The following is a 17,643-nucleotide window of genomic DNA, read 5'->3' on the forward strand; positions in this document are numbered from 1 at the left end:
GATCACATGACCCCCCCCGGGACACTACAACTGTCATAAATATGAGTCAGTTGCCAAAAGTCTGAATTTTGATCACGTAAGGATCCTACAATCATCATAAGTGTAAAAAAAATGGTTGTAAGTCACTTTTTTCAGTGCCGTTGTAACTTCGAACGATCAGGGAAATGAACTGTTGTAAGCCAGGGACTACCTGTACAGAAATATAAATAAATAATATTTGATACGTGTACAAAGGCTTCCTGAATAATTGAAAACTCTTGTTGTGCCTGGTTCTTGATCATCTAATTCTCCCATGTCACATTTGCATAAGGTGAGGTGCCACAGAATTATAAAAGAAATATCCAAGTACTTGCAAACATAAGGATGTCATTCAGATAGGTTTTTCTTCAAGAACTGAACTGACCCATAGATGTTTGATTTGGGTTTAATGCGCTGGGTATTTCCAGCCATTAAGGTATTGTTTGTTTTATGGTATGGATGGGCTGTTAGCCACATACAACCTCCCACAAGCACTTTCATTATATTTTCTTTTAAAACGAAGATGTACAATATTGCATTAAGGCTTTCGTTGGAGGCCATTTTTCAAAGGCGATACGGTTACCCAGATACAAATATCTAATCGTTTTTATGATGGTAAGCCATGGTTCATTCAACCCTATTTTAGCATGAGACGTGTATTATTCCATAGTGTATATCCGATAGCCAATTATTACTTCCGCCAGCTTCTTCTCTTCAGATCTGCCATGGTGTTTCCAATCATTCCTTCTGTTTTTTTTCAAGATCCTGACAAAAGCATAGTTGACATATCGAAGAGAAGGGTTACTTTCTCAAGCAAGATGACTATAGAAGGGAGTACCGTGACCTTTTACAATGTTTCCTATTTTGTGAAATTCAAGACGGGTTACCTGGGCTTTCGAAAAGAAATTAAGAAAAACATTTTGTTCAATGTCAGGTAAGTTTTAACTGAGGAGGGGTTTTAGTGGGGTGCAGTGGGTTAAATTTGTCTGGACTGGGAAGCTAAACAGGGTCAGGCTTGGTTAGGATTTGGATGGGGGCGGGGGCGAAATTCACTTACCTTCGCTACCAGTTCACAAGTGAGCGCTTGTGTGCACCTCTTCCACACATGTTCAGAGCCTTCTGTGCATGCGCAGAGGGTCAAAAAAGGGACATGATGACGTCCGGGTGGGTGGGCAGAGCTCCCGCCGCCAGCGCTACTGGTTCACCTGAGCTGGATAGAACCAGCTGAATTTCACCACTGGATGGGGGAACACCATGGAATTCCAAAATGGCAGCTACAACGGTACGATGGAAGCTCCTCCTGCTTTATTGGGGCAGAGCTTCCATCACACCATACCATTGTGGCTGCCATCTTGACAGTTTTGAGCACATTGTGCAGACACATCTGGCTATAAGCCTCCCTGGGTATTTGAAAGACATTCGAAAAGTAAACAATGGCCAGCCATTTCTGCAAACAAAAAATTCATGAACACATACATGTAGCCCCTCCCCTCCTTAAAATCCGATTCAATTGTGGTTTATTGTTGCCTTTAAAAATGTACTATTTGTGCCAAGCCTTTTAATATTATTATTATTATTATTGAACTTTTTGAATGTTTATTATTTGTCCAGCCTTTTTAATGTCACGGACACAATAGAGCTGTTGATCTGTTGCCATGTAACTCACTTTTAATCAAACCAGAAACTATATACTTCAAAGAATGATTAAAAAGGAGAGGAGCCAGAATGCAGTCCTGGTTTATTCCTTTATGCATCTGAATTTTGAGAAATGATTACCATTGCCAAATTAAAATTGGTTGGAACATTTTTTCGTACAGCTTTTTAATTTGGAATAATATTATCTGGTCTATAGAAGAGAGTGTCATCTTGTCATTGTTTATCCCCAGGGCTGTGTGTATATGTGTCAGGGGTGAAATGCTCCCGGATTGGACTGGATCTCCCAATCCGGAAGCCATTTTTCCCTGTGGTTTGGCGATCCGGTAGCGATCGCTGCCCGGGTGTCATTACTTCCCAGTTTTAACCAGGAAGTAATGTTTTTTTACCTTCTGCGCATGCACAGAAGGTTTCGCGCATGCTCAGAAGGTGTGCGTGCGCATGTGATACGCACGCACATGAGTGAAACGAGCACATGTGCATGGTGCGTGCACTTCTGCACCGGTAAGGAAGGTAAGTAGATTTTACCCCTGATGTGTGTGTTTATCTGCACGCACACAAAAAGAATTTGAGAAAGAGTATCCTTAGCTCCATTAGTCCTTTTAATTCTCAGTATCTTTCAGATTCATCACAATATCATGGCACATTTCTCATTCATCTAGAACAGGAGTGTCAAACTGGCGGCCTGTGGGCTGGATGTGTCATTCCCCAGCTCCGCAAAGGGGGAAAAAACGTCACAATATATTACATAACGGCAACGTGATGCTGCACATTTGATACTCGTGCTCTAGAACTAGTTTGAGTTTCAAGAACAGTTGCACCCCAGTTGTTGGGGTGGGCTGCTGGGGGTCCGCAGGGGTTCGGGAGAACCTCTAGCTAAGATTCTGTGCAGTTCAGAGAACCCCCAAATCCCACTCCTGGCTGACTCCGTCCACCCCTCCCCTCCCCTCCCAGGAGTCCCCACACAGCCCATTTTGGATGCAGGTAAGTGCAGGGTGCGCATGGAGGCTTGGGGAGGGTGAAAAACGGGCCTACTGGAAATTCAGGAAAAATGGCCTCCCAGGCTTCGGAGGCCCTCTGGAAGCTGGAAACGGGCCTGCTTCTGGCCTCCAGAGGGCCTCCGAAACCTGGGGAGGCCATTTTTGCCCTCCTGTAAGCTCAAGGAAAGTCTCTGGAGCCTGGTGAGGGCAGAAACACCCACCTCTCCTCTGTGGTGCTGGAGGCCGACTAGGCCAAGCCCACCATGGCTAAGGTGACCAGACGTCCCGCTTTTGGCGGGACAGTCCCGCTTTTGAGCAATTTGTCCCGCGTCCCGCGGCGTTTCAAAAAAGTCCCGATTTTTCTTGAGCCCCAGCTGATGGCTAGAAGAAAAAAAAACTGTTTAAACTCTTGCCCGGGGCTTCAAAGGGCCGCCCTACAGGCAATCAGTGTAAAGCAGTTTTTTTTTTCCCCTAGCTAAGCTTCAGAAACGAAACCGAAACCAGGGTCTTTGGTGCAGCGTGACAAAATGAGGCAGAGAGAGATTTATTTTTATTTTTATTTTTCCTCCCCAAAAAAGGTAGGTGAAAAACTGCAAACAATGGGAAATTTAGGAGGAGAGTTCAAGATTTTAAAACACAAAGGAAAAAAAGCTGTATTTAACTAGGGAATTGTAATAATTGAGATACTATTAATTGTATATTGTGTTGAAAGCAGAAATGGTTAAGTTGTGGTTCGGAGGAATATATGGGAGAAATTATTTGGTTTATTATTATTGGTAAATATAATTAATTGATTTGTAAGAAATTGGATTGCATGGAAATAATTGGAATATTCATGTTCATATTGATTAATATACAAAAAAGATAGTTTTATAACTAATTGATTTATATTAAAATGTTGAATTTGTATTAAACAACTGTATTACATAATTACATAATTAAACAATGTGAGGATGGATATAAAAATAGATGACAATGGGAAGGGGTATAATATAGAATAGAAGGGAAAAATTGAATTTGATTAAGATTAGAGATGAGGATGAAGGGTAATATTGGTTTTTTTAAAAAATAGATGAGGAATAAATATGGCAAAAAGGAAATATAGAAATTGTAAATTTAATTGAAATGACTAAACGCTGTTTAAATTTGTGAACCAGCCAAATATTCTGTTCAAAGAAAATACATTGTATGTTTGTATGTGTGTTTCTAATTATTGCTATTTATTCATATTTGTTCTCTTTTATTCTTTAAAGTTTAACAATTCATTCTTTATCTTAATATCTTTATATTTGCTTGGGGTTGGCTTTCTTCCCTTTCATCTTTTTTATTGTACAGCAATCTTTCTCCTCAAACCTACCACCTCTCTCTTTTCTTTCCTTCTTACTTTCTCTTCCCCCCACCCTCTTTTTCTCCTCCCTACTTCCTCTTTCTTTCTCCTTCTCCTCCTCTCTTCCTCCCTCTCTTACCCTCACTCCTACTCTAATTTCCATTCCTTCATCCCTCTCTATTGCTGTAATCCTTTAATGCATATGGACTACTCAGAGGGCTGAAAAAGTTATTTTTGACTGGTCCTCACACTTTTGACCAGTCCTCGAACTTATGACTGTCCTCACATTTTACATTTTTGCCCTATCTTGTCATCATGGTGAAGAGAAGCAGTTGTGAAATGAGTGACATGGTTGTTAAGAATGCTGCATGGGCATAAATATGAGGATGGTCATAAGTGTGAGGACCAGTCAAAAGTGCGAGGACCTGTCAGAAATGACTTTTTTCAGCCCTCTGGTTAGTCCTTTTGTGCATATGGACTACTCAGAGGGCTGAAAAAGTTATTTTTGACTGGTCCTCACACTTTTGACCAGTCCTCGAACTTACGACTGTCCTCACATTTTACGTTTTTGCCCTATCTTGTCACCATGGTGAAGAGAAGCAGTTGTGAAATGAGTGACATGGTTGTTAAGAATGCTGCACGGGCATAAATGTGAGGATGGTCATAAGTGTGAGGACCAGTCAAAAGTGTGAGGACCTGTCAGAAATGACTTTCCAGCCCTCTGAGTAGTCCCTATACACATAGCCATGGCCACCCGGTCACATGACCAGCTAGCCACGCCCACCCAGTCACATGGCCTCCAAGCCACGCCCACACAATAAGCCACGCCCACAATGGTGTCCCTCTTACCAATGTTAAAATCTGTTCACCTTACCCTATACACATAGCCATGGCCACCCGGTCACATGACCAGCTAGCCACGCCCACAAAATAAGCCACGCCCACAATGTCCCTCTTTACCAATGTTAAAATCTGGTCACCTTAACCATGGCCATGCCCACCCAGCAACTGGGCAGAGAAAGCCTTGCTAAAAATTTTGAAGCCCACCCCTGGACAGTTGTTTAGGGTAATTCCTTTCCCCCTGATGTTGTAGGATGTAGTCTTCAGGTGAGATAGACAGCGCAGTGTGGCTTTGTGCCACCACAGTGAGGCACTCCAGGAAGCAATGCCAAATCCTCTTTTATCATTTCTGACACTTGCAATCGATAGGTCTGAGTGAAAAATCCCCTTGAGGTTGCTTCAGTTAAGCCACACGGTCCCTCGTAGTAAAGTGAAGTATCCAGTTTGCTTCATTTTTCCTCCCTAAAGCTTCCACATGCTTCCCAACACCCTGTCATCTCAGATCTGCAATGATAGGTGCTTTACATGTGCAGAGGTATCTTCTGATGCTTCCTATCAGTTTCATTTTGCTCTTAAAAATGAAGGAAAGAGCTCTATAACATCCTAAAAAGCTTGACGGGATTGTTTTGCTCGAACCTTTGATGGCTATGAAGCAGTGCACAATTCCATCTTCACTATCTTAACCCAAACCAAACTGCTGATCTAGGCTTTTAACGTCCAACCAAAATTAGTAAGTGCCCAAGTACTGTTTGAACTTTAGGGTTCTGTGTCATCTCCATACATGGATCACAGAATAAAAGAATAACAGAGTTGGAAGGGACCTTGGAGGTCTTCTAGTCCAACCCCCTGCTCAGGCAGGAAACCCTATACCCAGGGGTGAAATCCAACAGGTTCTGACAGGTTCTGGAGAACCTGTAGTGGAAATTTTGAGCAGTTCGGAGAACTGGCAAATGCCACCTCTGGCTGGCCCCAGAGTGGGGAGGGAATGGGGATTTTGCAGTATCCTTCTCCTGTCATGCCCAAGCCACACCACACCACGCCCAGTAGTAGTAGTAAAAAATTTTGGATTTCACCTCTGCCTATACCATTTCAGAAAAATGATTGTCCAATCTGTTCTGGCGCATCTACACTTTCTGGAGGCAAGTTGTTCCATGGATTAATTATTCTAACTATGAGGAAATTTCTCCTTAGTTCTAGATTACTTTTCTCCTTGATTAATTTCCATCTGTTGTTTCTTATTTATTTATTTATTTATTTATTTATTTATTTATTTATTTATTTATTTATTGGTTTGATTTATATGCCGCCCTTCTCCGGAGACTCAGGGCGGCTTACAATGCGCTAAGCAATAGCCTTCATACTTTTGTATATACCTGCTTAGTAGGGCTTTCGCCCCCCCCCAAGCGGTGTTCTTTTTTATACAAAGTCAGCTTATTGCCCCCACAATCCGGGTCCTCATTTTACCTACCTTGAAAGGATGGAAGGCTGAGTCAACCTTGAGTCTGGTGAGATTTGAACTTGCAGTAATTGCAGGCAGCTAGTGCTACTTAACAGCACTTTAGTCCGCTGCGCCACCAAGGCTTCTTGTCCTGCCTTTAGTGATTTAGTGCCATTAATGATGCTGAAGAACCACTCAGTAGGTATTTAGAAGCAGCTTTGAAACCGATGAAGGTAATCAGTTCCAATGATGAGAAACGTATAGCTAATAATCACATGTTATCTGCCTGTGAATCTAAGATAACAAAGCAAAATGTGTAGTTAGTAATATACTGTATATATACAGTAAACATCTCCAGAGTAACAAACTAATTTTATTTTACAGTGGTGTCATGAAACCTGGTCTTAATGCAATTCTAGGACCCACTGGCTGTGGCAAATCTTCGTAAGTGTTAAAATAATGGAACAAAAGCCCTATTTTATGACCCAATTAAATGTATATTGCAACTTAGTACAGTCACAGTCACTGAGTGAGTCCCAGCAATCACCAAGGATATATTTATTAATTGGGGGGAAATGGCACCTTTCTAAGAATAACAGAATAATAGAGTTGGAAGGGACCTTCGAGGTCTTCTAGTCCAGGGGTCTCCAACCATGGCAACTTTAAGCCTGGAGCTGGCTGAGGAATTCTGGGAGTTGAAGTCCTCCAGGCTTAAAGTCGCCAAGGTTGGAGACCCCTGTTCTAGTCCATCTCCCTGCTCAGGCAGGAAACCCAATACCATTTCAGACAAATGGTTGGCCAATCTCTTCTTAAAAACCTCCAGTATTGGAGCATCCACAACTTCTGGAGGCAAGTTGTTCCATTGATTAATTGTTCTAAATGTCAGAAAAATTGTTCTTAGTTCTCGGTAGCTTCTCTTCTTGATTAGTTTCCATCTGTTGCTTCTTGTCCTGCCCTCAGGTGCTTTGAACAATAGTTTGAGCCCCTCTTATTAATTTTATTTATTTAAAATAAAATAAAATAAAATTACTTGAGCCCCTCTTATTTATTTATTTATTTATTTATTTTGTCGAGTACATATTAGATAATATATATATAAGTGTTATAGAAATGAAAGACTGGAAAACATTCCTGGGTCAGACAGATGCATTTTATTTGCGCAAAGGTTCAGTGCAGTGTTTGGTTCTCGCAAATCTGAACAAAAAGGAGCTATGATTTCACGGTTTTTATATGTTTTCAAGACAAGGAGTTCTATGAGCCCTTCCGGCTTCCATATATGGTTACATTATAAATACATTATACTTACATTACTTACTTTACTAATTACCAAACCATTACATGCTAGTTAATAAAATCATTTTGGCTACACAATTTTACTACCCCATCATTTTACTAATTATTAAACCGTTACAACTTTACTAACCCATCACTTTATAGTTTACAACTTTCCTTAAGTGCTGTAATGTTTAAATGCAGAAATTTATGGCTATACTTTAAGCAATAAGTAACTTTCTGTTTCCTATGCATGTCCTTTCAGATGTTCCCATATAGCTGTATTTCTGTAGTTTTGATTCTATTAAGAAGATATATAGAATCAGTGTGTTTGACACAGTGTCATAGTTCAAGTAATTATGAGGAAATCTATGATGTAATTGCTTAGCTTCTTCTCCTTATCAGAGTCAGTTATCCACCATTCTTAGCTTTCCTGATGGATGACAGCTAGGGCCTCTCAGAAGATATATTACCAATAATGGGGTTCAGCTGCCTCTAATAAGCACGATTCTCTCTAATAATAATGTGAATAGAGAGGGTCCTTCAGAGTTCGTGTATCTGATTTTATGTATCTGACTTTGTATGATTCCTATTTTATTCACATTATTTCTTATTTGCTATAATTCCTACTTTATTCACATCATAGGTATAAGCATGAATTGAATACATAAAATATATACAATTAAAGGGAACATTAGGACAGGGACGGTAGGCACGCTGGTGCTCTTATGCACGCCCCTTACAGACCTCTTAGGAATGGGGTGAGGTCAACAGTAGACAGTCTAAGGTTAAAGTTTTGGTGGTTTGGGGAAGAAACCATAGAGTCAGGTAGAGCATTCCAGGCATTGACCACTCTGTTGCTGAAGTCGTATTTTCTGCAATCGAGTGTGGAGCGGTTCACTTTAAGTTTGTATCTATTGCGTGCTCGTGTATTGTTGTGGTTGAAGCTGAAGTAGTCATTGACAGGTAGGACATTGTAGCAGATGATTTTATGAGCTATGTTTCGGTCATAACGACGGCGGCGTAGTTCTAAATTTTCTAACCACAGAATTTCAAGTCTGGTGGCATAGGGTATTTTGTTAAGAGCAGAGGAGTGGAGGACTCTTCTTCTTTGTGGCAGCCCCTCAAATATTGAATACTGCTATGATGTCACCCCTAGTCCTTCTTTTCATTAAACTAGACATACCCAGTTCCTGCAACCGTCCTTCATAAGTTTTAGAGTTTCAGTCCAAGCTAGAAATTTACAGGACTTTTTGAACAATTAAATTCTTGAACAGTTAAAAACAACTCCATATTTCTCCTGCTTATGTAGCTGTTTTGAAAGCTCCCGTTGACATGCAGCTGTGCGTGCATGCACAGATAAATTATGATTTCGAAGGATTGCAAAGCCGCAAATTATGTATTCCTGAAATGTAGGTCTCAAATCACTTTACTTGAAATAGGTTTTATTTTTCTTTTAGGCTATTGGACATTTTATCTACACGGAAAGATCCCCAGGGGCTGTCTGGGGATATTTTGTTAGATGGCATGGGCCTGCCAACACATTTTAAATGCATGTCTGGATATGTAGTACAGGTAAGCCTTTTGTTGCTATGTACAATCCACACATTTTATTTCCCAGCAGCCTGTAGTATAGAACCCCTTTTCATTTCTTAATCACTGCTGTTTATTTATTATAAATTGGCCAAATAGAATAGTTTGCTTCAGGAATATGTTCCAAAATCCTCTGTGTTCTAACCTAGGCTTTCTTAGAAAGTATAAAGCACAATCTTAGTCCCGCAAAACTTCTTTAATTCATACGGCTGTAAATTACTTTCATTTAGAATCTGCAAGGCTTGATAAACAATCTTCCAGGGGAAGGTTATCAACACCCACCTATCTCACGTGGAATGCTGCCAGAGAGCTAATTGCCAGATGCAGGGCAAGGCCAAACTTGGCACAGAGTCACAAACAGAATTTTCAAATCTTGAATCGGCCAGATGAACTAATTGCTTCCTGCAAAAGCTCACGTCCCGTTCGCTCTTCTTTTATATCTTATGGGAGGGGCCAATCATCTCCAAGCCTTACTCCCAAGTCGACCCTGTTTTCTTAATTGTTCTTGTTATCAGGCACTCTGTGCATGCGCACACTGGGAACAGGCTCCCACTGTTCTTCTGCTTTGCTGCTGTCAGACTCCGCAGGCTGTACATAAGATGGCCATCTGTACTATCAGATGGCCTTGGCCCCCTCTCTGCCTCTGATGCAGAGCCCTCATCCGAGCTTTCCCAACACCCCAACACCCAGGACAGGCCCAAGTTCCTCCCCAACCTCCTCACTGTTGAGACACAACACTCCATGCTTATATTGTAGAATCTAACAAAGAATATTGTTAAACAAAATATACAGATGCTGAACATTTAAACAGGAAGATGATCACATGATAAAAATCCACACACTTGACAACTGACTCGTATTTATGACAGTTGCAGTGTTCTGGGGTCACGTGAGTATCTTTGGTCGTCTTCTGACAAGCAAAGTCAATAGGGCAAGCCAGATTCATTTAACAACAATGTTACTAACTTCATAACCGCCATGATTCGCCTAACAACAGTGGCAAGAAAGGTCGTAAAATGGGGCAAAATTAATTTAACAACTGTCTTACTTAGCGACAGAAATTTTGGGCTCAATTGTGGTTGTAAGTCGAGGACTTACCAGCGGTGGGGGATGGAAGTCTTGGAAAATCCGATGTATGTGGGGGCATGTCATATATAAAATCTAGCTCTGCTTTGAGAGGTTTGTTTTTTGTTTGTTTGTTTGTTTATTTAATCAAGAACGTATTCGGTAATAAGTATAAGCATGGCTTGGATACATAAAATAGATACAAATAGAGGAAACATTAGGACAGGGACGGTAGGCACGCTGGTGCGCTTATGCACGCCCCTTACAGACTTCTTAGGAATGGGGTGAGGTCAACAATAGCCAGTCTTAGGTTAATATTTTGGGGGTTTGGGGATGAAACCACAGAGTTTTTAAAGGAACGCTGTGAATGCTCAATACTCTCTTAAGCAGAGGTGGGTTTCAGCAGGTTCTGACCAGTTCTGGAGAAACGGTAGCAGAACTTTTAAAATTTTTGAAATTTTGAAATTTTGAATAGTTCGGAGAACTATTAGGCTGGCCTAATAGGAATTTTTAAATTGGGTGTTTGTTAGTTCTTAATTTCGTAGGCCAAATTTTATATATTTGTTTTTAAATTGTTCTTAAATTTTGTGGTTTATATGTATTTTAATATGGGTGTACACCGCCCTGAGTCCTTTGGGAGAAGGGCGGTATAGAAGTTCAATAAAATCTAAAAAATCTAAAATCTAAACCGGTAAATACCACCTCTGACTGGCCCCGCCCCCATCTATTCTCTGCCTCCAAAGTCCCAGCTGATCGGGAGGACATGGGGATTTTGCAGTATCCTTCCCCTGGAGTGGGAAGAGAATGGAGATTTTACAGTATCCTTCCCCTGCCACGCCTACTAAGCCATGCCACACCCACTAAGTCACACCCACCAAGCCACACCCACAGAACCAGTAGTAAAAATTTTTGAAACCCACCACTGCTCTTAAGTGTCTAATAATGATTGTACTACAGCAGTCTAAGCAAGTCTAATATCCAAATGAAAATGTTCAGTTGTTTTTTTTTTAATCTCTAAGGATGACATCGTGATGGGGACCTTGACAGTCAGAGAAAATTTAATGTTTTCAGCGGCTCTTCGGCTACCTTTATCTACGAGCAAATATGAAAAGAAGCAGAGGGTTGAACAGGTTCTCAAGGAATTGGATTTGTCCAAAGTTGCAGATACTAAGGTATCTATACATACATTAGCATAGTTTTTAAATGCCAAATGAGGTACCAACATTTAGCGGTGTAAATATTTATGCCTATAAAGAACGGTACAAAGGGTGGTTTGTTTCTGGAATCCACAAAAATATGTCTGGGGTTGTATGTAAGCTACAGCTTGGTGTTTGTCCACCTTTGACCTAATCAGAACACGAGAGAAATTTTAGCCCATTAGTATTACTCTATTTTGCAAGAACAACGATCCCTGAGATTTATAGGAACTGCAGCTGGGGCTGTGCTGAGCTTGTAGAAAGCATATAGTCTGCAGCTGCTGTATCACTCTTAGTTTAACATAATGTAGTAGCTGAAGGGCCTGCAAAAATGAGCAGTTGTGGATCCTCTCATCCGCATTGCTTCCGTTCTTGGATCCACGTGAAAATAGCACAGGCTGACTGTGTTTTGGTGGCAAAACTGGACTTAACTAGTTAAAAACCAAGAAAATAAGGTTAAGTGAGAATGCAGTAGGGCTGTGATGGCGAACCTATGAGACGCATGCCATAGGTGGCACGCAGAGACATATCTGTAGGCACGCAAGCATTTCCCTAGCTCAGCTCCAGCACGCATGCACATACCCGCCAGCTGATTTTCGAGCCTTCCGGTCCCACCGGAAGATGGGAAACGGGCCGTTTCTGGCCTCCGGAGGGCCTCCAGGGGTGGGGGGGGGAAGGCTGTTTTCGCCCTCTCCAGGCTCCAAGAAAGCCTCTGGAGCCTAGGGAGGTCGAAAAATGGGCCCACCTGGCCCACTATGCCATTGTGTGCCAAAAGTGGGGGGAGTGCAGGGGGGTCGTGCGCACATGTATGGGGGGTGCATTGCATTATGGGTGTGGGCACACACACGCGGGACCCCCCTGCGCTCCCCCTGCTTTTGTCATGCGACGGCAAAAAGGTTAGCCATCACTGCAATAGGGCATGAGATTATGGGATGGGATGCAAATGAACTGTTCTTTGGAGAGATCTCTAGCGATCTGAGGGAAAAGAGCATGAAAGAGAAGGAGGGGCCAGTGAGTGCAAGCAGAGCAACAGAAATGGGGGTGCATATAGACGAGGCTGTTGATCTGGGCTGGAGAGAAGAAAGAGAAGAAAAACCGAAAAATAACCACATGTGTAGATGAGCATTGGGAGAAGAGAGAGAAGCAACTTTACAAGTCTCCCTTTTTTGTAAAGGGGTACTTTGAGACTGGACACCCTCATTGTAGATACTAATCTGTGAGGGAAGATTTGCTCAAGGTGTCCATTTTGTGAGTGCCTCAAGGACATACAGGTTCTCAAAATTCCAAATGCACCCAGTGGTCCAAAGAGGTTGTCTATCTTAAAAGAACTGTGGTGGCGCCGTGGTTATAGAATGCAGTATTGCAGGCTAATTCTGCTGATTGCCAAGGGTTCGATCCTCACTGGCTCAAGGTTGACTCAGCCTTCCATCCCTCCGAGATGGGTAAAATGAGGACCTGAATTGTTGAGGAGGGCAATACTGACTCTGTAAACCGCTTAGAGAGGGTGCTATATAAGTCTAAGTGTTATTGCTATCTTTGGGTGAGGACTTAGCTTGCAGGGTTCTTATAGATCAGGGGTGTCACTCAAGTTTTCCGTGGCAGAGGGCTGCAAGAGGCTGTTGCGGCTGAAAATGGAGCCTGGGGGGGGACACTTGGCACCCCGGGCTCCGTTTTTGCTGGCAGCGGGTTAGAAAAACAAACTGCCTTAGCCTTAGCACTTGGCCACTACAGGTGCCCCCGACATGAGTGACGTCAAGCTGGCCAAGCCCCCCCCCCCCCCGATTTTAAACACAACTCTGATGCGGCCCGCAATGAAATCGAGTTTGACACTGTTATAGATCTTTCTGGCAACAAAAGATCAAGTGAACTCCATATAAATGTACATTCTTTCACCAGTGCATGAGGACATGTTGCTTAAGATGACCATCTGAGACTCTTAATGCAGGTAATTAATCTTCCCAAGGGGCCACGTGAGAAACTGGGACTGTTGTGGAGGGTTGAACCAATAGGGTTGTGAAGGCGTGTAGGCATGCATGCCCACATACCCACACACATAATTTTTTTTAAAAAAGCGGTTGCCTTCAAATTGAAAGCAATGCAGTTGTATTGCATGCATGGCGTGCACTTATTTACATTTGATTTCTAATTTCTGATTGATCTCATGTGAGCCTGATGGGGACAGTCAAAAGGCTGGATGTGACTTGGGGGGGGCATAAAATACCAAGGTCTGCCTTAATGTATCACTGCCTTTCTGGGATCCCATATTCTTTCAGTGATGTCCCATTTGATAAACTCGGTTGTTACCAGGAGCGGACATTATTGAAGTATTTTATGCTGAAATACATTCCCCCCCCCATACTGTTCATGAAATGTTACATTTCCAAGAAGTTAATTTTGCCATTTCCTTTGCTGCACCAGGTTGGCACCTATTTTACTCGTGGAGTTTCAGGGGGGGAAAGAAAAAGGACCAGCATTGGATTAGAACTCATTACTAACCCCAAAGTGTTGTTCTTAGATGAACCAACAACAGGATTGGATGCTAGCACAGCCAATGCTGTCCTACTGCTCTTAAAAAGGTAATCTGTGCCACAGGTGATGCTTGATTTACGGTCATTCGTGTAGCGACCTTTTGAAGTTACAACGGCACTGAAAAAAGTGACTTACCACCAGTCCTCGCCCTTATGACCACTGCAGACATTTGCTTAATCCATCGTGGCAAAAAAAAAAAGTTTGTAAAATAGGGTGCAACTCATTTAAACAATTGCTTGGTTTACCAATGGAAATGTCAGGCTCAACTGTGCTCATTACGTTGAGAACCACCTGTACTTGTGTCATTCCTGGTGGCCAGGATAATCTTCTCCATTATGTGTCATTAATTTGTTGCACATGTCTTTTACAACCCTGATGGCACAGTGGTTGGAATGTAGAATTGCAGGCAAGCTCTGCCCACAGCCTAGAGTTGAATCCTTAAGGGGTCAAGGTTGACTTGGCCTTCCATGCTTCCGAGGTCGGTGAAATAAGGATCCAGATTGTTGGGGACGGTATGCTGACATTTGTAAACTGCTCAGAGAGTGCTGTAAAGCACTATGGGGCAGTATATAAATTTAAGTGCTGTTTTGAAAACTCAATTTGCTATGATCAGTGCATGTTGTAAATTTAGCAGTTTTATGAAGGATCATGTTTCACTTTCGATTTTCTCTTCCAAAATAAAAATAAATGTTCAATATGTTTTTGTACGTTTTGCTAAAGTAAATGTGTGTAGTGTCATAATACACTAATGCACATACAGTCAGGTCTAGAAATATTGGGACATCGACACAATTCTAACATCTTTGGCGCTATACACCACCACAATGGAGTTGGAATGAAACAAACACAATGTGCTTTAACCGCAGACTGTCAGCTTTAATTTAAGGGTATATACATCCAACTCAGGTGAACGGTGTAGGACTTACAGCAGTTTGCATATGTGCCTCCCACTTGTTAAGGGACCAAAAGTAATGGGACAGAATAATAATCATAAATCAAACTTTCCCTTCTTAATACTTGGTTGCAAATCCTTTGCAGTCAATCACAGCCTGAAGTCTGGTACGCATAGACATCACCAGACGCTGGGTTTCATCCCTGGTGATGCTCTGCCAGGTCTCTACTGCAACTGTCTTCAGTTCCTGCTTGTTCTTGGGGCATTTTCCCTTCAGTTTTGTCTTCAGCAAGTGAAATGCATGCTCAATGGGATTCAGGTCAGGTGATTGACTTGGCCATTGCATAACATTCCACTTCTGTCCCTTCAAAAACTCTTTGGTTGCTTTTGCAGTATGCTTTGGGTCATTGTCCATCTGCACTGTAAAGCGCTGTCCAATGAGTTCTGCAGCATTTGGCTGAATGTGAGCAGATAATATTGCCCAAAACACTTCAGAATTCATCCTGCTGCTTTTGTCAGCAGTCACATCATTAATAAATACAAGAGAACCAGTTCCATTGGCAGCCATACATGCCCACGCCATGACATTACCACCACCATGCTTCACTGATGAGGTGGTATGCTTAGGATCATGAGCAGTTCCTTTCCTTCTCCATACTCTTCTCTTCCCATCACTCTGGTACAAGTTGATCTTGATCTCATCTGTCCATAAGATCTTGTTCCAGAACTGTGAAGGCTTTGTTAGATGTTGTTTGGCAAACTCTAATCTGGCCTTCCTGTTTTTGAGGCTCACCAATGGTTTACATCTTGTGGTGAACCCTCTGTATTCACTCTGATGAAGTCTTCTCTTGATTGTTGACTTTGACACACATACACCTACCTCCTGGAGAGTGTTCTTGATCTGGCCAACTGTTGTGAAGGGTGTTTTCTTCACTAGGGAAAGAATTCTTCGGTCATCCACCACACTTGTTTTCCGTGGTCTCCCAGGTCTTTTGGTGTTGCTGAGCTCACCGGTGCATTCCTTCTTTTTGAGAATGTTTCAAACAGTTGTTTTGGCCACACGTAATGTTCTTGCTATCTCTCTGATGGGTTTGTTTTGTTTCTTCAGCCTAATGATGGCTTGCTTCACTGATAGTGACAGCTCTTTGGATCTCATCTTGAGAGTTGACAGCAACAGATTCCAAATGCAAATAGCACACTTGAAATGAACTCTGGGCCTTTTATCTGCACATTGTAATTGGGGTAATGAGGGAATATCACACACCTGGCCATGGAACAGCTGAGAAGCCAATTGTCCCATTACTTTTGGTCCCTTAACAAGTGGGAGGCACATATACAAACTGCTGTAAGTCCTACACCGTTCACCCGAGTTGGATGTACATACCCTCAAATTAAAGCTGACAGTCTGCAGTTAACGCACATTGTGTTTGTTTCATTCCAACTCCATTGTGGGGGTGTATAGAGCCAAAGATGTTAGAATTGTGTCAATGTCCCAATATTTCTGGACCTGACTATAATACACATAATGCCAGGATTTGGGTTTGGCTATCTAGAGAAAAGAAGGACTATGGGGGACATAATAGCAGTATTCCAGTATTTGAGAGGTTGCCACAAAGAGGAAGTGCTCGACTTATTTACCAAAGCACCTTTAGGCAGGACAAGAAACAATGGATGGAAACTACTCAAGGAGAAAAGGAACTTGGAACTAAGGAGAAACTTTCTAACAACAATTAACCAGTGGTACAGCTTGCCTCTAGAGGTTGTGGATGCTTCATCACTGGAGGTTTTTAAGAAGAGACTGGACAGCCATTTGTCTGAAATGGTATAGGGTCTCCTGCTTGAGTAGAGGGTTGGAGTAGAACAGGGGTGCTCTCTCTCGTGCGTGTGCTCTTCTGCGCAAGCACAGAATTTGACGTTTTGATGACATCTGGGTCGGTGGGCAGAGCTTCTCGCCGGTTTTACTACCGGTTCTATAGAACCGGTGCGAACCGGGAGCAACCCACCACTTGAGTAGAAGACCTCCAAGGTCCCTTCCAGCTCTATTCTGATTGATTGATTGATTGATTGGCTATTGCTAAGACATAACTGGGCTAAAATAGGTGGCTTTAGCTGAGCAGGGGTAAGGCTATAGGAACCTCAGCAATTTTTGACTGGTAGCTTCATACAAGACCCTGATCCATGTTCTCATTTCAAGCTGTATGTATTGTACTTTAACGCAGAGCAATTAAAAGCAAAGAGTTCTTACACAAATTAATGGTCTTCCCTGTGTTGCACCCAGGATGTCACTGCAAGGAAAGACAATCATTTTTTCAATCCATCAACCCCGGTACTCTATTTTCAAGTTGTTTGACAGCCTGACATTACTTGCTGCTGGAAGGCTATTGTATCACGGGCCTGCTGACAACGCGCTTCCCTATTTCAAAAGTCTTGGTGAGTTTTTAATGGGGTGCTCCCCATTCTTATCCAATTTCATTAGCCCTCTGCCTTTCTATTTGGGGAGTTAACATTCCAGTATAAAAAAATGGAAAAGGTATCATTTTAATTTTAAAAAAACAAACAGTTAAAATCAGTGGAGTACAAACTCCAAGTGAAAAAGGCCTGGCTGAAAAGGAAGAATTTCATCTTTCCTAAAAGCAGAGATAATGGGACTCGGTGGCTCGGTGGCTAAGATGCTGAGTTTGTCGATCGAAAGGTCGGCAGTTCAGCGGTTCGAATCCCTAGTGCTGTGTAGCGGGTTGAGCTCCCGTTACTTGTCCCAGCTTCTGCCAACCTAGCAGTTCGAAAGCAGGTAAAAAATGCAAGTAGAAAAATAGGGACCACCTATGGTGGGAAGGTAACAG

General features: G+C 42.2%; 1 protein-coding gene across 1 annotated transcript in view; it reads left to right on the plus strand.

Annotated features, from left to right (window-relative positions):
* Positions 1 to 541: 541 nt before the first annotated feature.
* LOC139320730 (broad substrate specificity ATP-binding cassette transporter ABCG2-like) overlaps positions 542 to 17,643 on the plus strand; it is a 38,770-nt gene continuing 21,668 nt past the window's right edge. The window contains exons 1-7 of the mRNA XM_070949164.1: positions 542 to 596; positions 781 to 952; positions 6,641 to 6,700; positions 8,989 to 9,103; positions 11,206 to 11,358; positions 13,801 to 13,958; positions 17,082 to 17,233. Coding sequence (XP_070805265.1) covers positions 542 to 596; positions 781 to 952; positions 6,641 to 6,700; positions 8,989 to 9,103; positions 11,206 to 11,358; positions 13,801 to 13,958; positions 17,082 to 17,233 — 865 coding nt within the window. The remainder of the gene's footprint in view (positions 597 to 780; positions 953 to 6,640; positions 6,701 to 8,988; positions 9,104 to 11,205; positions 11,359 to 13,800; positions 13,959 to 17,081; positions 17,234 to 17,643) is intronic.

This window comes from Pituophis catenifer, unplaced genomic scaffold (genome assembly GCF_029215685.1).
Source record: "Pituophis catenifer annectens isolate HBS135680 unplaced genomic scaffold, rPitCat1.0.hap2 SCAF_8, whole genome shotgun sequence".
Taxonomy (NCBI): Eukaryota; Metazoa; Chordata; class Lepidosauria; order Squamata; family Colubridae; genus Pituophis; species Pituophis catenifer.